The 20005-nt window shown below is 29.3% G+C and overlaps 4 protein-coding genes across 5 annotated transcripts in view; 1 reads left to right on the forward strand and 3 right to left on the reverse strand.

Moving 5' to 3' along the window:
• Nucleotides 1–443: 443 nt before the first annotated feature.
• LOC113383146 (magnesium transporter NIPA2) lies at nt 444–1927 on the forward strand. Its single transcript, XM_026621395.1, has 2 exons — nt 444–785; nt 1125–1927. Exons 1-2 carry the CDS (start codon nt 596–598, stop codon nt 1925–1927), a joined length of 993 nt encoding a protein of 330 aa, XP_026477180.1. The 5' UTR covers nt 444–595.
• Nucleotides 1928–2049: 122 nt separating this feature from the next.
• On the reverse strand, nt 2050–7207 carry LOC113375667 (nuclear pore complex protein Nup133). Its single transcript, XM_026615605.1, has 20 exons — nt 6875–7207; nt 6637–6811; nt 6372–6545; nt 6165–6303; nt 5889–6064; nt 5620–5803; nt 5435–5551; nt 5196–5366; nt 4965–5127; nt 4617–4897; nt 4274–4449; nt 4100–4206; nt 3822–4035; nt 3635–3749; nt 3329–3553; nt 3122–3255; nt 2826–3044; nt 2575–2760; nt 2286–2511; nt 2050–2213 (listed from the first exon to the last, which is right to left on the reverse strand). The coding sequence occupies exons 1-20, from the start codon at nt 7006–7008 to the stop codon at nt 2065–2067; spliced, it is 3465 nt and encodes a 1154-aa protein (XP_026471390.1). The 5' UTR covers nt 7009–7207; the 3' UTR covers nt 2050–2064.
• A 725-nt stretch (nt 7208–7932) lies between these two features.
• On the reverse strand, nt 7933–11282 carry LOC113383157. Its single transcript, XM_026621405.1, has 6 exons — nt 11163–11282; nt 9320–9562; nt 9048–9248; nt 8761–8921; nt 8388–8652; nt 7933–8169 (listed from the first exon to the last, which is right to left on the reverse strand). Exons 1-6 carry the CDS (start codon nt 11241–11243, stop codon nt 7933–7935), a joined length of 1188 nt encoding a protein of 395 aa, XP_026477190.1. The 5' UTR covers nt 11244–11282.
• Nucleotides 11283–14772: 3490 nt separating this feature from the next.
• LOC113373714 overlaps nt 14773–20005 on the reverse strand; it is a 30299-nt gene continuing 25066 nt past the window's right edge. For both annotated transcript variants that reach the window (XM_026614001.1, XM_026613995.1), the window contains exons 3-10: nt 18942–19225; nt 18759–18875; nt 18487–18688; nt 17781–18029; nt 17512–17712; nt 15826–15986; nt 15385–15655; nt 14773–15290 (exon numbers count right to left, since the gene is read on the reverse strand). In XM_026614001.1, the coding sequence (XP_026469786.1) occupies nt 14982–15290; nt 15385–15655; nt 15826–15986; nt 17512–17712; nt 17781–18029; nt 18487–18688; nt 18759–18875; nt 18942–19225 (1794 nt within the window). In that variant the 3' untranslated portion in view covers nt 14773–14981. The remainder of the gene's footprint in view (nt 15291–15384; nt 15656–15825; nt 15987–17511; nt 17713–17780; nt 18030–18486; nt 18689–18758; nt 18876–18941; nt 19226–20005) is intronic.

Genomic DNA, 20005 nt, shown 5'->3' on the forward strand with positions numbered 1-20005 from the left:
ATGTAAAATTATTTATTTTATATTATTCATAGCAAATTACGTAAAATATTATATATAAATCTTTATCATGTGCATTTAATTTTTTTTCATTACTGATGGTAGTAATTCGTAAGGCTCATTTTAGACAGACATAAGACAAAGTTTTTTTCCTTTGATTACATTTTCACATTTTTCAATATCACAAATAATGATTTTAGATTTACATTCATTCATACTAAAAATTTCAACATAAACTTTTAGTTGTAATCTTTTTACAGCAAAAGCAGAAATTAATTAATTAGTTTCAGTTGGTATCGTTGCATGATAATTCGTTAATTTAATTAATATGAAGTATGTTTGTTTATGTCAAAAACGAAAAAAGATCAAAATAAGTCAGATGTATTTGATATTTTAATAATTTATAAAAAATTATGGAAAAATATTGGCTAATGCTACAAGTCAAGCTACAAAATATCCTACTAATACTTTGCTAATTAGATGGATGTACACAAATTATTACTTTGCTAGATTTATAACCTATAAATTTTGACAAAAAGTACTATATTATTATCCTACCTGAATGTAATTTCAAAAAAGCATTATGTAGAATTACATAATGCAAAACTCTGTAGCATATTTTTACCTGGGGCTGGCTCTTGCTAGTTCTTCCAGCTTATTTATTGGTTCAAGTTTTATAATTAAAAAGAAGGCTCTTATAAAACTACGAACAAATGGTCTTCTACGGGCTGGATCTGGTGGTTTTGGTTATCTGAAGGAGAGCACATGGTGGCTAGGATTTTTATGTAGTAAGTGTGATAATATTCCAAAATATTTAGGTCATAAGCCTGCTTGCATTGCTGGGATACTTTCTTTTCCCTTTTATTCATTTTGCTAGATAGCACTTTAATTGTCGATTACTTTTTTATGTATATTATTTAATCTGTATGTTTGCTACCTCCTTGTGAAAATTTGTTTTATTATTCATATTCCTTAAATCTAAAAAATATATTAGTTCATACTTTTTTAATTAATACTTTTTAATTTTCAATTAAAGAAGTAATGTAGGCTTATGATTTAATTATTTATAACAAATCTATTTATTTTTTCAACTATTAACTTACCCTGTTAAATGCAAAAATTTACAGTGGGATTTGGTGAATTGTTAAACTTTACTGCATATGCATTTGCTCCTGCCTCATTAGTCACGCCGTTAGGTGTTCTCAGTGTTTTGGTAACATCTGTATTAGCTTCATATTATCTACATGAAAAGCTGAATTTATTAGGAAAATTTGGATGCCTGCTGTGTATATTAGGGTCTACAGTTATAGTAATACATTGTCCAAAAGAAGAAAATATTAATACTTTAGAAGAGCTTGTTGTAAAACTGCAAAAACCATTATTTATATTTTATAGTATTGCTATTATATTGATATGCTTATATTTAAATATTTTTGTAACTCATAAGCATGGCCATAAAAATATTTCACTATATATATTTTTATGCTCTGCCATAGGAAGCCTAAGTGTAATGTTTTGCAAGGCATTAGGTGTTGCTTGTAAAGAAATATTTGCAGGTAATAATAAAAATGTATCCGTATTCAGTCCTTTAGTACTGTTCTTTGTGTTCATGATTATTTCATGTATTACATTCCAAATGAATTATCTGAATCGTGCTTTAGATATTTTCAACACATCTATTGTAACTCCAATTTACTATGTGATGTTTACTACTTTCGTTGTGATTGCATCAACAATATTATTTGAAGAGTGGAATCAACTTGCAATATTTGACATTATTGGAAATATATGTGGCTTTTTAACAGTAATTGTAGGCATAGTTTTACTAAATACTTTTAAAGATATAGATATATCTTTATCGAGTGTCAGACATGTTTTAAGGCCAAAACGTGAGTCAGTTCCACAGTATGAAAATGAATTAATCACATAAACAAAATAAATATCAGATGATAGATTTCAAAAATTCATATTGTGTTGTGTTAATTTGTTTTAACATTAAGTAGATAATATAAGCATCTTATGTTTTATAAAAATTTATTACAAAATAAAACAGTTTATTTAAAACAATTATTTGACTGATGCTCTATTAGTTTGAAGAATATTTTCATACCCTAACTTCAATAAATATTGAAATGATTTATCTTCTCCAAATGCTCCCAATTCAGGTGCTCCTAGGATCTGTTCAATGGGCGGCATAAAATCATCTATATCTTCACCTGTAATTTATACAATATTCATACTCAATAATCTGATATTCATTAGTTTGCTTAAACTTATCTAAAATTTACCCATTAGAAAACAGTAATTAATTAATCTGAAGAACATTGTAGATAAAGCTGCATCCAGCGGATTTTCAGTTGAGTTATATTCCCATGGATCCCTCCGCGTAGCAGCAATCCAAATAACATGACACAAATCAGCTTTCTCTAAAGGATCTTCTACAAATTTTAACAATTCTAATGCCATTTTAAAGTGGATCTCTGTACATGAAATATTTTCTTCACAAATATAAAGCTAAAACAAATTGTTCTCATTTAATCTCATAAGGTATAAATAAAAAATTAATTTGATTCATACTTGAATAATTTCCTGAGGACTTAAAACTCGCATATTATTTATATCATATCCATAAGCTGTCAGTACAGAAAGTGGCAATTCTTCTTGAAATTGAATGATTTGCAATGAATTAGAAATGTCTTCTATTTCATTTGATAAGTCATCAGAAGAACAAAGAGCTGCCATTTTTGCTAGAGATAACATGGTCTACAAAAAGTACAATGTAGTAATATTTGAAGTGAGAAAATATCTGAACATGTAGCTCAATCTACCTTTTTCTTAGTCAGTAATTCAGATTCTTGCAAAGCCAATTTGTGTAATGTGTTGTAGCACTGTTCATATTGCCCATTCATTGCTTGCTGTATCCATGATAATGTGGGGTGCTCACCCAAAAATGTACTTAATGCATTTTGTTTACTTTTAAAGCGATTGAGAAGTACTCCACCCTTCTTTTGACTTATATACCAATTGAATAAATAATTTGAAAAATCCTATCAAATGTATTGTAGTAATTATTGAAATTCTTCTTCAGTTAAAGCACATACAAATAAAAATTGAGAAAACTTACATATTCTTTAAATTTTTCCATGTATTCATCGAGTCGTGCTTGATTATGTGTTTTTTCACAAATCTGGATCAGCATTTGAAAGTCTAAATATTTTTCTGCAAGGCTTATTGCCCTTTCATACTGCTCATCTTCAACTATTTTAAGAAATATTATATGAAGTATAGAAACAATTGCTTAGAAATGTTTATGTGAGAAATATAAAATTACCAAGTGGATAAATGAGCTCAGATCGTTGACTTTCATATTGTTGCAAAAGTAAACTATATTTTTCTGTACCCTTTGTAGATTCCAAATGAGATTGTCGTCCATCTAAAATCAAATCAGCTAAATTTACAAGGTCTTCATAAAGCTTAGATCTCAAATTTCCATCGCAACATCGAGCTGCGTGTCTCAATGTAAAGGCATGTTGACTTGTTAACGTATCCCGCAGGCCTAAGGACAATGTATAACGAGATATTTAAAAAAATATTGGATATGAAAAAAAATATACAAATAATGTTGATTGTAAATTACCATGTTTGCCCATTGCTGTAGTCCATGGCAAATATTCACTTTTTGTATCGTTATCTGATGTTGAATAAATTTCAGCATTTTCTTGCCTATATTTCACTACAGCTTGCAAAATTGTCTAAGAAAGGAACAGGATGTAAGTGTTTATTTCTTTTTATAAAAATATTGATTTAAAAATAAACTATTTTACCAAAATTATTGTATTAGTATCTCTTATGGATGATATAACTTGTGATTGGTTTGCATCTGAATGCACCAATTCATCAATATTTTGTGTTAGTGCTTGTATGACTAGATGTACGTTGATCACATCTACATAGAATAAATCCTGAAGTGTCAATCCATTTTTAATTTGGGTGGTTTTTAAAGCAACAGCTATTGCTTTATCTATTATTTGTTTGAATCTAAAATTAAATAAATCATAAACTATATTGAAACTACACCTAGCAAAATATATATTTTACTTACTCATTCTGAATTTTTCTTAATTCAATAGCAGCTATAATTTTTTCGCTATATTCTCCTAAAGCATAGCATGTTGCAGTAATGTTTCCTCGTTGAGTAATACAGCCGAGCTTCATGCAAAAGATATAATATAAAATAATTTACTGAGAAAAAAAAAATTATATATTAATTATTTACCTTATTCCAAAAACTAGTTCCTTTTAAAAAGTTTATAAATAGATTGAATGCTTTTAATTTATCTTGCAACTGTTGTAATATTTGCATAGATGTTGAACTGCCAAGACCAATTTCATTATTGTCTGACCAGCGTGGATCAGCAGCAGGAGGATCACTCAGTAAGTCTTTGCTCAAGCCTGCATAATATAAAATATTTTATTGTTCAAATTGCTGTATTAGTACTAATTCCTCACTAGATAATTTGTGCATTCAAGATTTCAAATCAAATACCATCTTAGAAATAAAAATGTTAATATAATTTATAGAACTGCCAGAATAAAATCGTTTTATATAAATTTTTTACCTATAACCATACGATCTAAAGTGCTATCAACTTCTGTTAATTCATTGGGAAATAATTCTTGCAACATATTCTGACTTGAAATTATATCATCTTTTAGATATATCAAAAAAGCTGCTTTCATCTGCGACAGGCAATCATTATTTTTGCTCAGAATATCATTTGGGTCGATTTCATATAATGAAAGATTGCCAGTATTTGTAGGCTGCATACATGTATTCTCAACTAAAGATACATTTTGAGCAGTAAAATCACAGACTGATCCTTGTTCGGAAGCAAATGAGCTAAAATTTTATCAAATAATGTTGTAAATTCAAACATAAATTAATAAATCTAATTGCTAATCTCTACCTGTTACCAAAATCTCCGGGTTGGAAATCGTTTGGTATTATTACCACCAGACCATGATTTTTAGTGAAAAATAATGTGTTTTGATTTAAAACTTTACCGCCCATAATTAGGTCTCCCTGAGACAAAAATTCTATTGTATCAAATTCTTCATTAGGGTGGCTAGCTGAAATTATTTTGTTTTCAGTATTTGATTAAGAAAGCAGTTGATTTTTTTTAAATATAGATACTTACTTGTTACAGATATAACACATTTCGAACTGAACATATATGCTTGATTATTACTAAGTACAAAATCAAAACCCAAAATTTCACTTTCATTGTCTTCATTATAAAACAAGGAATATTTAATTGGACAAAAATAATCCAATTGGCTAGGAGGCTTATCGTTTCCGGACAAAGTTCCTTTGAAAAAAATATATTTTTATTTTATCTGTTGCATAAAAAATTATCACACTCCATATTCAATTTACCAAACGCATAGTGCAAACGTGCAGAACTTTGCATGTTAACACTAGCAGCTAAAATCATAACTCCACTTTTATATGGTTGCATATCCAGCATCCAAATATCTAAATCATTAGGGTCACCTAAAATAATAATGAATTTTAAACAAATAATTAATCAAGTTATTAATTTAAAAAACATCAATATTTACCAGAAAAATTTTCGAATACACGATCACAAAAACAATCTCGAAGCATTCTTTCAGCATCACATTCAAAAATTAGTCTCTCTGTTCCTTCATTAGATATTAGCCACTTTTGTAAGCCATGTGAAGCAAGAATCCATATTGACCACGTTTTATTTTTGTGCGGTAGAGCAACTACTTTTATTAGTTTCTATAAAAACAATTTATAAACTAATCATTTATAGAACTTAACATTAAGAACTGTATCAATGGGACTATATTTAAATAATACTAACACTTTCATTTCCTTGTGATGTTTGTAGACCACCAAATATTAAAGAACTCATTCTTCTACCTAAGCCGCCTAACCAACCAGATGGAGCTTTTAGTAACTTACATGTCAGTCCATAATGACCCATATAAGAAGGTTGTATTAATACCAATGAACAAGTTGTAGTTGCAAGAATAAACCCTGATTTTGTAAAGTATATATGAATTATATTATTAATATCATATACTTGATATATCTATAAAACTATAACAATAATAACTGTCTTTCAAATTAAAATTACCCTGAGGATTTATATTAATAAGTGAATCACACTCTTGCCCCTGCAAATCAGCAGTCTCTTCAACGGATGTACCCTCATGAGCGATAGACGGCCAATATCTAACTAAGCCTTCAGGAGATACAGCTATACAAGATGGTACCTTACAAAAATTAATTGATTTTCATGTGCAATCTAAAAATATGAACATAAATGCAGCAACCCACATACCTGATTATTTTCAGAAATAAACACGTTAACCAGATCAGCTTTATGTGATAAATCACTTTGAGGTAACGTAAGCTCACGGCATTGTTGCCCAAATGCTCGATTTCTACCTGTTCGAATTTCATTTCCTTGGGGATCTTGCCACTGCCAAATTAGTAACCTTCTACCACATACAACCTAAAAGTTTATTACACTCATTGATTAGACTTGATTGTCACTTCTATATGTGATTAGTAATCAGATTTATGATTCTTTTCGAAACACATACCCAGGCCCATCCAATCTTAGATATATTAACAGAGTAACGATGAGTGTTATTAGCAAAAGTCAATGCTTCAGTCACCATAACAGGTAATGGTTGCCCATAACTCTCAACAGTATTATATTGAGTTTTAGATAATATTTGCACTGATTGATTAGATCGTCCTGATACACTGTATTTCCTATAACATAGAAAAGAGTTAAAACATAACCTACTTACCGGTATCATATTACATGGTACTTACGATCCTGGTGTCTTTTGCTTATATCCTGGTAAAATTAAACTCCTTCGAGATGAATTAAGTGAAGGTCTGGATCTAATACTAAAGGGGCTTTTCGCTGAATTGACATTCAAGGGACTCTGGCCCGCTCGATCCATTTTATTATATTTTTGAAAATAAATTAAAATAGAAGAATATGAACTAAAAAACACAACAACTCAGACATACGTTTTAAATATTGTATGATATTTAGCATGAAATCGAGCAATCACAATATATAAAACATTTCATAAAGACCAACGACTTTCTGCACAAAATTTGACACTGACAGTTTTATAACTTTAAACTAAAAAGCGGCAACCCTAGTGTCAATAGTAAAGTTGAAATGACACTTCAGAGTAGACAAACCTAAGACCAAAGATATATAAAGATAAAGACAAGTTTAGACAAAGACGCCAGGGGAGCCAACACCTAGATAACCGTAACAACAACTTCCATATTAAGGGCCACAAATGGGCCACAACTAGTGTGAAATTTTCAAAAAATCGAATTTTCAATTTTGATGATAATATAGTACGTCAATGAATAATAGTATTTGCGTACATAATAGTACGAGAGTATATAACAGTGTTTGTAAATATAATAGTACGTGAATGAGTAAGAAGCTAATCACCACATCTCTCTATCAATAGAAATCGAATGTTTTTGAACCATTCAAATCGGTTGATCTGTGCGCCCGAAAACGCGAAAGAAAAATTGTATCCATACATACACACACACACACATCCATTTTTCTGAGGTATTCCAAAATGTTCAGAAACCTTCAAATCGTGATTTTCATTTTCGATTTTTGGCTCATTACTATAACAAAGTTAATAAAAAAATATAATAAACTCTAATAATATGAAATAAATATTTTAAATAAATAAATGTCGGAACATGTTGTATATTCAAAACATTATCATCATTTTATTTTGTAATAATTATATTTATTTATCTAGTAATAATTACTTTTAATTTTTCCGTAATAATTACATTTAATTATTTAGTAATAATTACATTGCTGAAACACATATACCTTCTTATTCCTCTGCAATCAGTGGTCTAATTTTATCAACGATATTAAATTTATCATGTTTATTTCTGGATACAATTGCTTCATAACGTTTATATCCCGGAGTAGTTTCAAAGACAATAACATTTTCAAATGTATTTGATAGAGTACCATCAGTAGATCGTCCAAACAAAACTCGATGGAGTGTTATATTTTTGCTTTGACCAAACTCGTTCAAATGATCAACAGCTGAGAGGGCCATCTCCTAAATAAATCACATGAAAATACGTATAAATATAATAATAGATATATCAACATCAATATCGTCTAATAACAATATTTAGTAAGGATAATTGCATTTGTTTACATTATCAGAAATAGTTTGAGAAGGATTAATAAAAGTGAAATCATTATTTATGTCATTTAGTTCAGGGGCTTGGATTTACGGAAAACATAGTCGCAATTTTGGGTTTTAATTTGTACCTTAAGCACTAAACCATTGTCATCGTGTTCTAAAAATTCTCCGCAAGTGCACCATTGAGGTTCTATGCGGGCTTCTTTGCAAGTTCGGGAAGAATCTATTGGCTCAAGCAAACTATTACTTTCTGAACAACATTTTGCGCTCCGCATTGATCTTTTATCTTCATTAATCGTTAACAAATGCAGAAGTGTGGAATATACGTCATAAGGAGTTGTCAAACGATTCGCATTAATTCTAAAATCCTTCATTAATTTTGGATACATCTCTCTAGAATATAAAGTACAATGATTTGTTTTACTTTAAGCCCTAGTCACGAATTTGAAATCTGCACTTCTCATACTAATCATGACCAACACATTTAGAATAAAGATTTACTTAAACCACGGAGGAAAAGATGCGAAGAAAAAAGGCAGCCGCAATTCGTAATATCCAGTATACGATTTAAAGCTTTCACCACGCCGAATTCCATGATCGCTAAAGAAAAATATCACAGATGAATTTTGGGCTCCATTTTCTTTCAAATCGTCTAAAAATGTCTGTAATTACAAGAAGATCTTTAATTATGATAAAACTTGGCTTGATATATATATATATATATATATATATATATATATATGCCATTTTTATTTCTTATAATAATAATAGTAATATTAGTTTTATACCAAAGTTTCAATGTCCATTGTAAGAGGCAACCCAGCTATTTCATGACTGAATGAGTTTGTCCAGAACAAAGCAAAATATGGATCATACCTAAATTTTGATGTAAAATTTAAGGCATAGTCATAAATACGTCGAGCAGCCTCAACAGGACCCGTACAGAAAAAATCTTTAATACCACTTGCTGCCATATGTGATCTCATACCCTAAAAAGTGCAAAGAGTTTTTTTTGTAAAAGTATTCACTTCCTTCTATAACTAATACAATTTTAACTGACCAAGAAAAAGGGCCTCATGTAATAATCAGTTGGTTGATTATAAAATCCTTGTTTATTATAATTAAAAGTATTTATTGATGGATTATCTTCACCAAAAGCAGTGATATAACCTTTCGAGGAAAAGTTTTTCCAAATAAACGGGCACTCATTCAGTCCATGTCTGGACAATGGATTACAAGTTTTGTCAGATGGCGGTAGCCCAGTTAATAATGCTACTTCATTTGGGTATGTTGATTCGCCTATCTGAAAAGAAATCATTTCCCGAAGGAGAAGTTTATGTTTTCATAAAAAAAAAACGACTCGCTAATTTTATGTTTTCTCGACGTTTCAAGCCATTCTTGTTCGAATGAGACCAAACTTGGAAAAAGAATGTGTGTGTGTGTGTGAACAGATTTTTTGCCGTAAATCGACGTTTTCTCCAAAACGGATGGAACGATTTCAAGAATTTAAAAGCCAATCGATGTATCTCGATGAGGACTAGCGTTTTTGAGTTTTGTGCGATGATCGGCCGGGCCGTTTCTTTGTAAATTGCAGAAAAGTGAAAAATTTTTCGTCCACGTTTTAGCCTGCAATTCTGAATCGATTTTGAAAATTCAAAAACCATTCTATAGATATTGATTGGGAATCGTGCTGATTAGTTTTTGGTAAAGATCGGCCGGGCCGTTTTCTTGTAATAAAGTTTTTTTTAAAAAAAATTTGACGATTTTTATGATTTTTTTTGACGATCTTCTAGATCTAGTCTTCTAGATCATACTAAAATATTACGGCCCTACGACAAGCCGTTCAATTTTAAATATTCTTCAAAGTTTGCAAAAATTAGTATCGTTTTTTTGGCATTTCGTCAAAATTAGACCTTTGATCGACATTTTCTCAAAAACGCCTGAACCGATTTCAGAAATTTAAAAGCCATTTGATGTATCTCAATGAGGACTATCGATGTCAGTTTTGTGAGACGGTCTGCCAAGCAGTTTTTTTGTAATTTGATAAAAAGTGTTAAACTTTTTGTCCACATTTAACCTCAAACTACCGAACCGATTTTAAAAAATCAAAAACTGTTCAAAAGATATTAGTTGGGAATGATACTGATTAGGTTTAGGTAAAAATCTACCGAGCCGTTTTCTTGTAATTAACTGTTGAGAAAAAAATTGAAGCTTATTTTTATGGAATTCTTTTTGGCGATATATATCATAGTCTTATAGAATTTACTAATTATTTATGGCCTTACGACAAGTAGTTTAATTTTAAAAGTTCATTGTAGTTTGAGCAAATGAGTAGTTTTTTTGACTTTGATTAAAATTAAAATTAGACGATTTACTTGGTATAACGATAGGGTTCTTGGTCTTAATGAACATACTAAAGACTAAACCATTAAAGTCCCATGGAAACTGGTTCAATTATAAAAATTATTGATTTTTCAAATTTTGCTCTTAGAAAATACTCCAAGTTAACGAGTTTGTTCATTTTCAATTAAGTGTTATAAATCCACTCGGAATACTAGTAAAGCTTTTAATCACTCATATTTTTTTTTATTGATTAGGTCGATTATTTATACATATCGGGAAGTTCATGTAACTTGCCTCAATGCAAAATACCAATACCAAGTAGTTTATTTTTATTTTATTTTTCAAACTAAAGATGGTTTATGATTTTGCAAATTATTTATGATTTAATAATATTTGTATGCATTTAGCAGACAAATATTTTGATCAAAAAAGTTTTCAATAATGTAAGCATTACTTATAACAGAAAACTATTAGTTCAACCAAGTTGTTAAATTTACAATGGCAATTTCGATTGAGAGTAAAACTAATAATTGCATAATATTTATATAATTTTGAATTACTTTATTATATCCTCGTAATTCGATCCAGTGATTATCATGTAGGTACTTGGCAGTTTTTGGCATACTCCGTTTAAGATTCATCCGTGATATAGAGTCGATTGCAATTAGCAGCACACTTATTGGACTATAACATTCGTGTCTGGTGCGAAAACTTTTCAAACGATCTTGTACAGTCTTTTTGTCGGGTATCACTGCATGAGCATTTCTAACAAAAACGATTTTACCAAAAACCTGCCGTATGATATTATAAAAGTTAGTAAACTTACTTATACCAGATATTTGGCCTCCTTAATCTGGAACTTGACTTTGGAAGCAGATCCTGACAGGTAACTAATATAAATTCGGTAGAGCTAGGAAGCTCGGCTTTGTTCTTTATTGGATAAGATGCGGATAGTCTGCGATTATAAAATTTTTTTTAGCAATAACTAAAAATCAATACTTGTTTACTTAAATGATAATTCAAATATTTATCAACATTAAAATAAAGAGTAGCAATCATATATGCAAAATCACTAACAAAACTTCATTTTCGAATAGTCGGAGAATAAAAGAAGACTAAGCTTTGAGTATGTAGTATATTTGAGTATTTGAGATCTAGTTCAATTACATATTTATCATTTATTTATATATTTAATTTAATATCAACAAAAATATAGTATAATTATCTAAACTATTTGGACCATCACTGACCTCAATATCATTTTTGTTTACAATTTTTCTTAAATAATTTGGGCTAATAAAAATTTCACTTACTCAGAATTATAATATTGATTGTTAAAGAACTTGTAACTATCAATAATATATATAAAGAAAACACAAAATCAAACTCTATGATTCGAAATCATATAAAATATATTAAATTATTAAATGTAAAAATAAAGAAGATTCTGTTATAGAATTTATATTGTAAACATAAGAAATATAAAGGGTCTGATCGTGTGACCCTGGTATTTGAATGATTTTGATGCTATTTTATAGCATTTTTCGAAAAAAATCCGATATACCAATTTTCAACTCTGACCGAGATATCATTGAAAATATACAAAAGTGGCCCCTTTTTTCAGAGTGGACTATATTATTAATAACAAATATGGTATATATTTGTTATTAATAATATATTGTTATAAATATAACAAATAATCATTGTGAAAACAATTTTTTGTTCCAAATTTTTGGGTATTGCGGTTGTTTGGACTGATTTCAAATTAGCTCTTATGCTATGCAAAATTCAGTTTTAGTCCATGTGGTACAATACATTCGAAAGTTAAAGAATTTTAAATGAGTTGAAAAGTGTGCATATAATAATAATAGTAATAATCATCATAACAATGATGACAACGTGATTTAACATGTAAGAAAATATTAAAATAATGCCATGGAATGGTAGAATATAGAAATTAGAATAAAATGCCAGTAAAAGATATCTTTTTAAAAAAATATGTATTGTAGCACCAACTGATTGTATGAAGACAAAAAAATATTTGAAATATTATAGAATTTATAGCAGAATCTATAATAGTGTTATAATCAGGACAATGTGCATGTAAATTAATTACAAGTGCAAATTATAGTTATGTCACCAATTTGCTTTCTCCATTTATGGGTAATACTTTGAATGAATTTTTTTGTAAATAAATTATTACTCCCTGTTTGATATTCTTTAGTAATCCTATAATATGTGCAATTACTCGTAGGCTTAATTAAATATTTTCACAACAAGACTACATCTATAAGCTAAACATATCCGACATCGAATTGGATCACCAATGGGTGATTTTTTGACCTTTTGCCTTTATTTAATAAATCATCAAAATCACTGAATGTTGTATAAGAATAACAGATTGTAATTCACAAATGTAAATATATAAAAAAAATATTACAAATTTTTTTTACTCACTCAACAGATTGATCCTTTTTTACGGGATGTCTCCTAACTATGTTGTACCAGCATTCATAATTTTCGGCTGCATCGTAGTTTTCGCTTATAACATTGTTATCTATTACAACTTCGTAAATATTAGATTCTTCCTGCTTTCTTACAAAACTCGCAGGTGGTTTATCGCCGCATACTGGTTTTTTTACTTTTGCAAACAGGTGCTTGTAAGATGGATCAAATGGATCGAAATTTGGGATTTTGCAGCCACCCGGATTGTATATAGCATAATCCTTCCATTTAAATGCCTGAAATTAATAAAAAAAAAATATAAAATTGAATTTAATATGAAATAATATGGTAGTGCAAAAGATCTTATATACAATAGATTAGTTTAAAATCATTTTGTGATTTTGATCGCATTCTGCCAATTATTAGCTTTCCCTAGTGTTTTTTAAGTTAAAGAGATCAAAAGATAAAGTTAACAAGTTATTTATAATATGTTTGAATATTGATCATGTAAATGCAAAGAAAGCACATTGGATGAGAATAATTACCTCGATGCATAGTACAAGTCCATAAATAATAATGAGTGAGCAAAATATCTTCAATATAGTCATCTTTAATTTGGCTAAATATACTGTAATTACAATTGCTATGATAATTGATTGAGCTACTGATATAATGTCAATTTGAATCTATTTTTGTTTTGAGTTATTTTAATAATATTGAATTTCACATTTTAATCAATCATAAGTACGTTTTATTTTAATATAAAAGTTTTTTTATAAAGTAACTAAATATATGATTTAGACATAAAAAAATGCAACGCGATGCTAACATGATGGAGAAAATAATAACTTGAAAAAAAATTTTACGTAGTTTCTGAATCTATCAGTTACGTATATTTTATGTAGTAATATAATTATTTGCATTACGATTATAAATAGATATTGAACAAAATTTAAATATACAGGTATGAAAATATTCAATATCAAATTCAATTACGTTATTAATGATTATTTAAAATTATCATTTATTTACTCTTCATTACATAATGTATACACTCACATATAAATATATGATCATCTAGTATCAAAATATATTTACTTAACTAAGTCTTTCGAATCAACATTCTAGTTACATGTAAAGGTATTAAAGTAAATTTTAACGCTTTAACAAATTTTAGTAACAATATCACATTTTTCACTTTTATTTTTACCATTACTTGATATCATGGTTCTTTAACAAAATATATAACTAAACTTAGAACGAATTATTCTATATGTATTCCATATTCAGCAATGAAAATTAGTATTTGGTACTATTATTTGTTCCCGAGATTTGGGTGAAGAAATTTGATTGATTAGATCAAGCATGATAAAATAGTTTAAGTAAGTAAGATATATCTAGATACAAAATTTTGATTACTACAAATCTATGTTTTTTTCAAATTGCAAACACTAATGCGACTACTAAACTAACTAAACGTTAGTTACATAAAAAAATATAAATTAAAACAGAATAATTTGGATTACGCATAAATAAGTTCAGGAATAGTAACTATATCTTTTGTTAAATATTCGTATTTGTCGTATTACATAAATTTAAACACATGCATATAAACAAACAAACATTCATACAAACATATATACAAATATACTTAGGTATTCCACTATTACTATATTTTCTATTATTTTCAAAATAATTATTTGTTGCATCTATCATCATATGTACACTAGCACGAATACGCTCCTGGAACTCCTATAAAAATACTAAAAACAAATACAACAGAGTATATACTTCGGTAATTATTATTATTATAAATTTTTATCATGCATCATAAATAACTAAAAAATTTAATTCTTAAAAATATAAACAAAAACTACTTATTACTTAAATAGTCTATAAATAAAATTGGTAGATTTGACTTAAATACTTTCATGTTATTTAACACAGAAACAATATTTTCTAAGTATATCTTGCGAAACACAGTCGCTTTGGCCTTCGTATGTATTCAGTCTACTAATTTGGTCGTGGACAATAAAATTATTGTCTTTGTCTTTGGAAATTGTTGCTTCAAACCGGGCTCTTCCTGGTGCTGTTTCAAAAACGATAACATTCTGATTCGAACCAGAATGCACTCCATCGAGAGTTTTTGCTGTAAGAATCTGGTACAGGCTGAGATGGCTGCACATGGTGTGATTAAATAGCTCTACATTATTGAGGTGATCTACTACTGCAAGGGCCATGTCCTGAGGAAATGATTAAATTGGTTCAAATTTTTATCTCAAAATGGTAGGCATGATCAAGCAGAGTGTTTGATATTATATAGCACTCATTTATTACCTTAAGAAGTGTACTGTTCTGGTCTTGTTCGACTAGATCACCGCAAGTACACCAATGTGGGTCTATACAAGCATCAGAACAACTCCGTTTACTGGACACAACTTTAAATAAGCTTTGACTTGTGGAACAACCTTTGGTGCCATTTTCAACTATTGCTTCCGGATTATCAGCCAGCGACAACAGATGCAAAAGTGTTACGTGAAAATCGTACGGCGTAGTCAATCTATTTGAATTTTCCACGAACGCTTCGACTAGATCTGGATAACGTTCCCTAAATAATAGACAGTGTAATAATAGCTTTCTAGCACCCTAACTGTGCTTTATTCAGATTTTGTTTCAGATGATGATCATAAGTTATAAATTTAGAGTAATTGAAGATTACTTGAAATGGGATATCCCTGTATTTTTGAGTGATAAAGTATTGATTAATATAAGTGTTACCTGAACCAGTCAGGCAACCAAGCAAAAAAGAAAGGCAATCGTTCCTCGTAGAATCCAGTAAAAAGTTGACGACTCTTGCCAAAACGTATGCCATGATCGCTAAAGAAAAACACTACTGATGTGTCCAGGATGCCGTTCTTTTGTAAATCATCGAAAAAATTCTAATAAAATAACAGAAAAATAATTATATACAGTTTATTTTTTGACTTATACATTTAGACAAAATAATAACTTTTTAAAGTTTTTGCTAAAAAGCATAATATTAATTTTACAATCATTAACTCTTATAAGTTTATAAGCATAATACGTTCAATATTTTTTTATGTACATGTCGCGGCTTTTGTAAATTTCTACTATATACTGGCTTATGTAAATTATTGCTATTACTACCACTATTGGCGTAATATATGTACTCGTATAAACATTATAGTAGTTGGTACTACATTTTTTTAACTTCCCGAAGGAGAAGTTTATGTTTTCATCAAAAAATTCGATTCGCTAATTTCATGTTTTCTCGACGCTTCAAGCCATTCTGAATCGAATGAGACCAAATTTGGAAAAAGTATGTGTGTGTGTATGTGAACAGATTTTTTGCCGTAAATCGACGTTTTCTCGAAAACGGCTTGGCCGATTTCAAAAATTTGAAAGCCTTTCGATGTATCTCGACGAGGACTATTGTTTGCCAGTTTTGTGGGACGATCGGCCGAGACGTTTCTTTATAAATAGCAGAAAAGTGAGAAATTTTTCGTCCAAGTTTTAGCCCGCAATTCTGAACCGATTATGAAAATTCAAAAACCGTTCGAAAGATATTGATTGGGAATCGTGCTGATTAGTTTTTGGTAAAGATCGGCCGAGCCATTTTCTTGTAATAAAGTGTTAAAAACTTTTTTAGACAATTTTTATTATTTTTTTGACGGTAATTACCATAGTCTTCTAGATCATACTAAAATATTACGGCCCTACGACAATTGGTTCAACTTTGAAAATTCGTCAAAGTTTGCAAAAATTGGTATCGTTTTTTTGGCATTTGTCAAAATTAGACCTTTCATCGACGTTTTCTCAAAAACGCCTGAACCGATTTAAAAAATTTAAAAGCTATTTGTTGAATTTCGATGTGGACTATCGTCCATTGTGTGACGATCTGCCAAGCCGTTTCTTTGCAATTCGAAAAAAAATGTTAAACTTTTCGTCCACATTTAAGCTCATCCTACCGAGCCGATTTTAAAAAATCAAAAACTGTTTGGAAGATATTAGTTGGGAATGGTACTGATTAGTTTTAGGTGAAAATTTACCGAGTCGTTTTCTTGTAATTAACTGTTGAAAAAAAAATTAAGCCGATTTTTATGGATTTTGAAAATACTCCGAGTTAACGTGATCGTTGGTTTTTAATTGTGCATAATAAATCCACTCAAATACTTTTAATCACTCATAAATTGATTTATTTTTCATTGATTAAATCGGTTATTTACACATATCGGGAAGTTCATGTAACTTGCCACAAGGCTAATTACCAATAGCAACTAGTCATTAACACGTTTATTTACCATTTATTTTTTTGTGATCAAGCAAAAAAGTTTTAACCAAATGTTAATTATTTTAAGTTCACTAATTTAATATTCGAAAGTTGATAATATAAAAATATTGAATATTAACTATAAATTTAAAAATTCGCGACTAATCTATTACCATTGTTTCTCCGTCCATAGAGTTCGGCATGTTAACCTCGTTATGACTGAACGAGTTCATCCAAAAAAGAGCAAAAAAAGGATCATCACGAAATTTGTTGGTAAAATCTAAGGCATAATCATATATTCGTCGACCTGCAGAAACTGGCCCTGAACAGTACTGGCCATATTTATGACTAGCCGGTGTGAACGAATTAATTGCCTGAAACAATACAAATTTTCATTTAAATTCCATAACAAATCAACTGATAAATTTTAATAATATTTTACCAGAAATAATGGTCTCATATAATAGTCCGTTGGTTGTTTATAAAACCCTTTTTTCCTATAATTAAATGTGTTTATGGACGGGTAATCTTCACCATAGGCCGTAACATACCCCGCATTAGAGTAATTCTTCCAGATAAACCAGCAATTATCAAGACCATGTAATGTCGTAGGTTTGCAGGAAACGTAAGAATTCGTTGGCGATTTTCCAGTAAGAACGGCCATTAAATTTGGATACGTGTTATCACCTATCTGAAAAAGTAAAAGTAATCAGATAATTATATAACAAATAACATAAACAGTAAAAATTGTCTTGATTTTATAGACTAGGCGGCGTCCATTAATCAGGTGAATATTTTAGGGGGAGGGAGGGTTTTACAAAAAATCACGAAATATCACGTGGAGGTGATATTTTATAGGAAGGTGTAGGAAGGTTATAGTTTATAGTAAGATATCAGGTGTATTTATTTTTCACCTGAATTGTATTAAAGACTCGAAACATTTTCAAAAAATATATATATACGATTTTTCTTGTAACTGAAAATACATCTGTTGTTTGGGGGGGGGGGTCTATTTTGAGTATTACCAAGGACGGGTAGGGGCCAAAAAACCTTAAAAAATCGATTGCTGGATTAATGATTAATGGACGCTCCTTTAGTTAAATAAGTGAATAAAGAAATAGTATAATATGATGTTGTCCAGTTTCTACCTTATTGTATCCACGTAGTTCAATCCAACCATTATCATGCAAATGTCTTGCAGTTTTTGGCATAGATCTCATAAGATTAAGTCTAGAAATTGAATCTATTGATATAAGAAGGACGCTAATTGGAGGATTAATTTGGGCCGATCGGGTTTCTGCCAACCGGCGCTGGACAGATTCTTTATCTGGTATCAGAGCATGCCCGTTTCTAAAAAAAGTAAATAATTATTATTTTAATATCAAAAAGATTTTTTTTCTAATTCTGGTACATTACTTACTTATACCAAACTTTACCCTTTCGTAAACCTTTGGCAGAATTTTGGCACGAAACTAATATAAATTCTGTTGTGTTAGAAAGCATTGTTTCTTCATTTATTGGATGGCACTTTGATTTCCTGCAATGCAATGTATTATCTTAAAAGCAGTACATAAATTGAAAATATTGAAACTAATGATCTTACTTTATATTTTGATCCCTTGCTTTTGGGTCCCTCCATACTTCGTTATAACAGCACGTATACTTCGTCTCAGCCTTGTAATACTTTCTAACGATATTTTTATTTATCACAATTTCATATCCTGAATCCTTTTTCCTCACAGATGATGCAAGTGGTCGATCTGAACAATTTGGTTTTGAAACTTTGTGAAATACGTGCCTCGTTGATTTGGCAAATGGATCAAAGTCAGGAATGCTGCATCCATCTACATTTTTTATTGCATATTCTTTCCCTTTGAAAGATTGTATCTAGAAAATGATTTACGCATTTGTAAATTACCATACATTTAGATTTGATAATCATTTGTAAATAACAGAACATATTTGACTCTTGCTTGTTTCAACAATCAGTTATCTTATCATGTTCAAAAATAAACAAAGCTTTTAAAAATATTTATGAAATTATTATTTTTAACCGCATTATTGGAATTGATTATTCCTTTTGTAGGTTTTTTTAGTTATCTTGTCATGTCAAAAAACATTTTTCTTTGATTTTTATTATGTACTTCAGATAAAGCTTTTAAAAATATTCATCAAATGATTATTTTTATCAGACATCAAAGTATCATACCGTCGAAATATTCCACGAAATCATTTGTAATGTGGAAATGTGCAATTGAAAATTTAATCTTGCATAATGCACGTGACATGAGATAATTGTTCTAATTAGTAGAGGAAATAAATTATAGCAATTCCTTTCAAAACCAATACCTATTATACATATATAAGATTTGCATTTACGACATTGAACCGTAATGTTATACAATTATTGTAGTCTGTTAAACGAAAATATAGAGAAAATAATAATTTAAAAAATACTTATTGCATACGTTTCAAACTCTAGTAACTATGTCAACATTCAGTAGTTTTAAAATTGTTATAATACTTATAAAATTCAAAACAAAAACAATATCATTTTTTTAAGTAAGTAATGCTTTATTTTGCCCGGCTTGTTGTATATAATAGTTGTAAAACTTTTTCTAATTTCTTATAATTATTGTGCATATTATATGCATATATATTAACTTC

Source organism: Ctenocephalides felis, unplaced genomic scaffold (genome assembly GCF_003426905.1).
Source record: "Ctenocephalides felis isolate EL2017-DRISC unplaced genomic scaffold, ASM342690v1 CF-g0.4_SCAFFOLD_00845, whole genome shotgun sequence".
Taxonomy (NCBI): domain Eukaryota; kingdom Metazoa; phylum Arthropoda; class Insecta; order Siphonaptera; family Pulicidae; genus Ctenocephalides; species Ctenocephalides felis.

What these genes read in the sequence shown, in the direction of transcription:
- LOC113383157 (XM_026621405.1), bottom strand. Translation starts at nt 11,243, where the DNA reads ATGAATCTTAAACGGAGTATGCCAAAAACTGCCAAGTACCTACATGAT. An exon ending in ACATGAGGCCCTTTTTCTTG is followed by an intron (nt 9,249 to 9,319) that starts GTCAGTTAAAAT and finishes TGCACTTTTTAG; the next exon opens with GGTATGAGATCACATATGGC. An exon ending in CAATGGACATTGAAACTTTG is followed by an intron (nt 8,922 to 9,047) that starts GTATAAAACTAA and finishes TTGTAATTACAG; the next exon opens with ACATTTTTAGACGATTTGAA.
- LOC113383146 (XM_026621395.1), top strand. Translation starts at nt 596, where the DNA reads ATGCAAAACTCTGTAGCATATTTTTACCTGGGGCTGGCTCTTGCTAGT. An exon ending in GTGGCTAGGATTTTTATGTA is followed by an intron (nt 786 to 1,124) that starts GTAAGTGTGATA and finishes AAAAATTTACAG; the next exon opens with TGGGATTTGGTGAATTGTTA.
- LOC113375667 (XM_026615605.1), bottom strand. Translation starts at nt 7,008, where the DNA reads ATGGATCGAGCGGGCCAGAGTCCCTTGAATGTCAATTCAGCGAAAAGC. An exon ending in TATTAATATAAATCCTCAGG is followed by an intron (nt 6,065 to 6,164) that starts GTAATTTTAATT and finishes TTACAAAATCAG; the next exon opens with GGTTTATTCTTGCAACTACA. An exon ending in CCCGGAGATTTTGGTAACAG is followed by an intron (nt 4,898 to 4,964) that starts GTAGAGATTAGC and finishes ATAAAATTTTAG; the next exon opens with CTCATTTGCTTCCGAACAAG.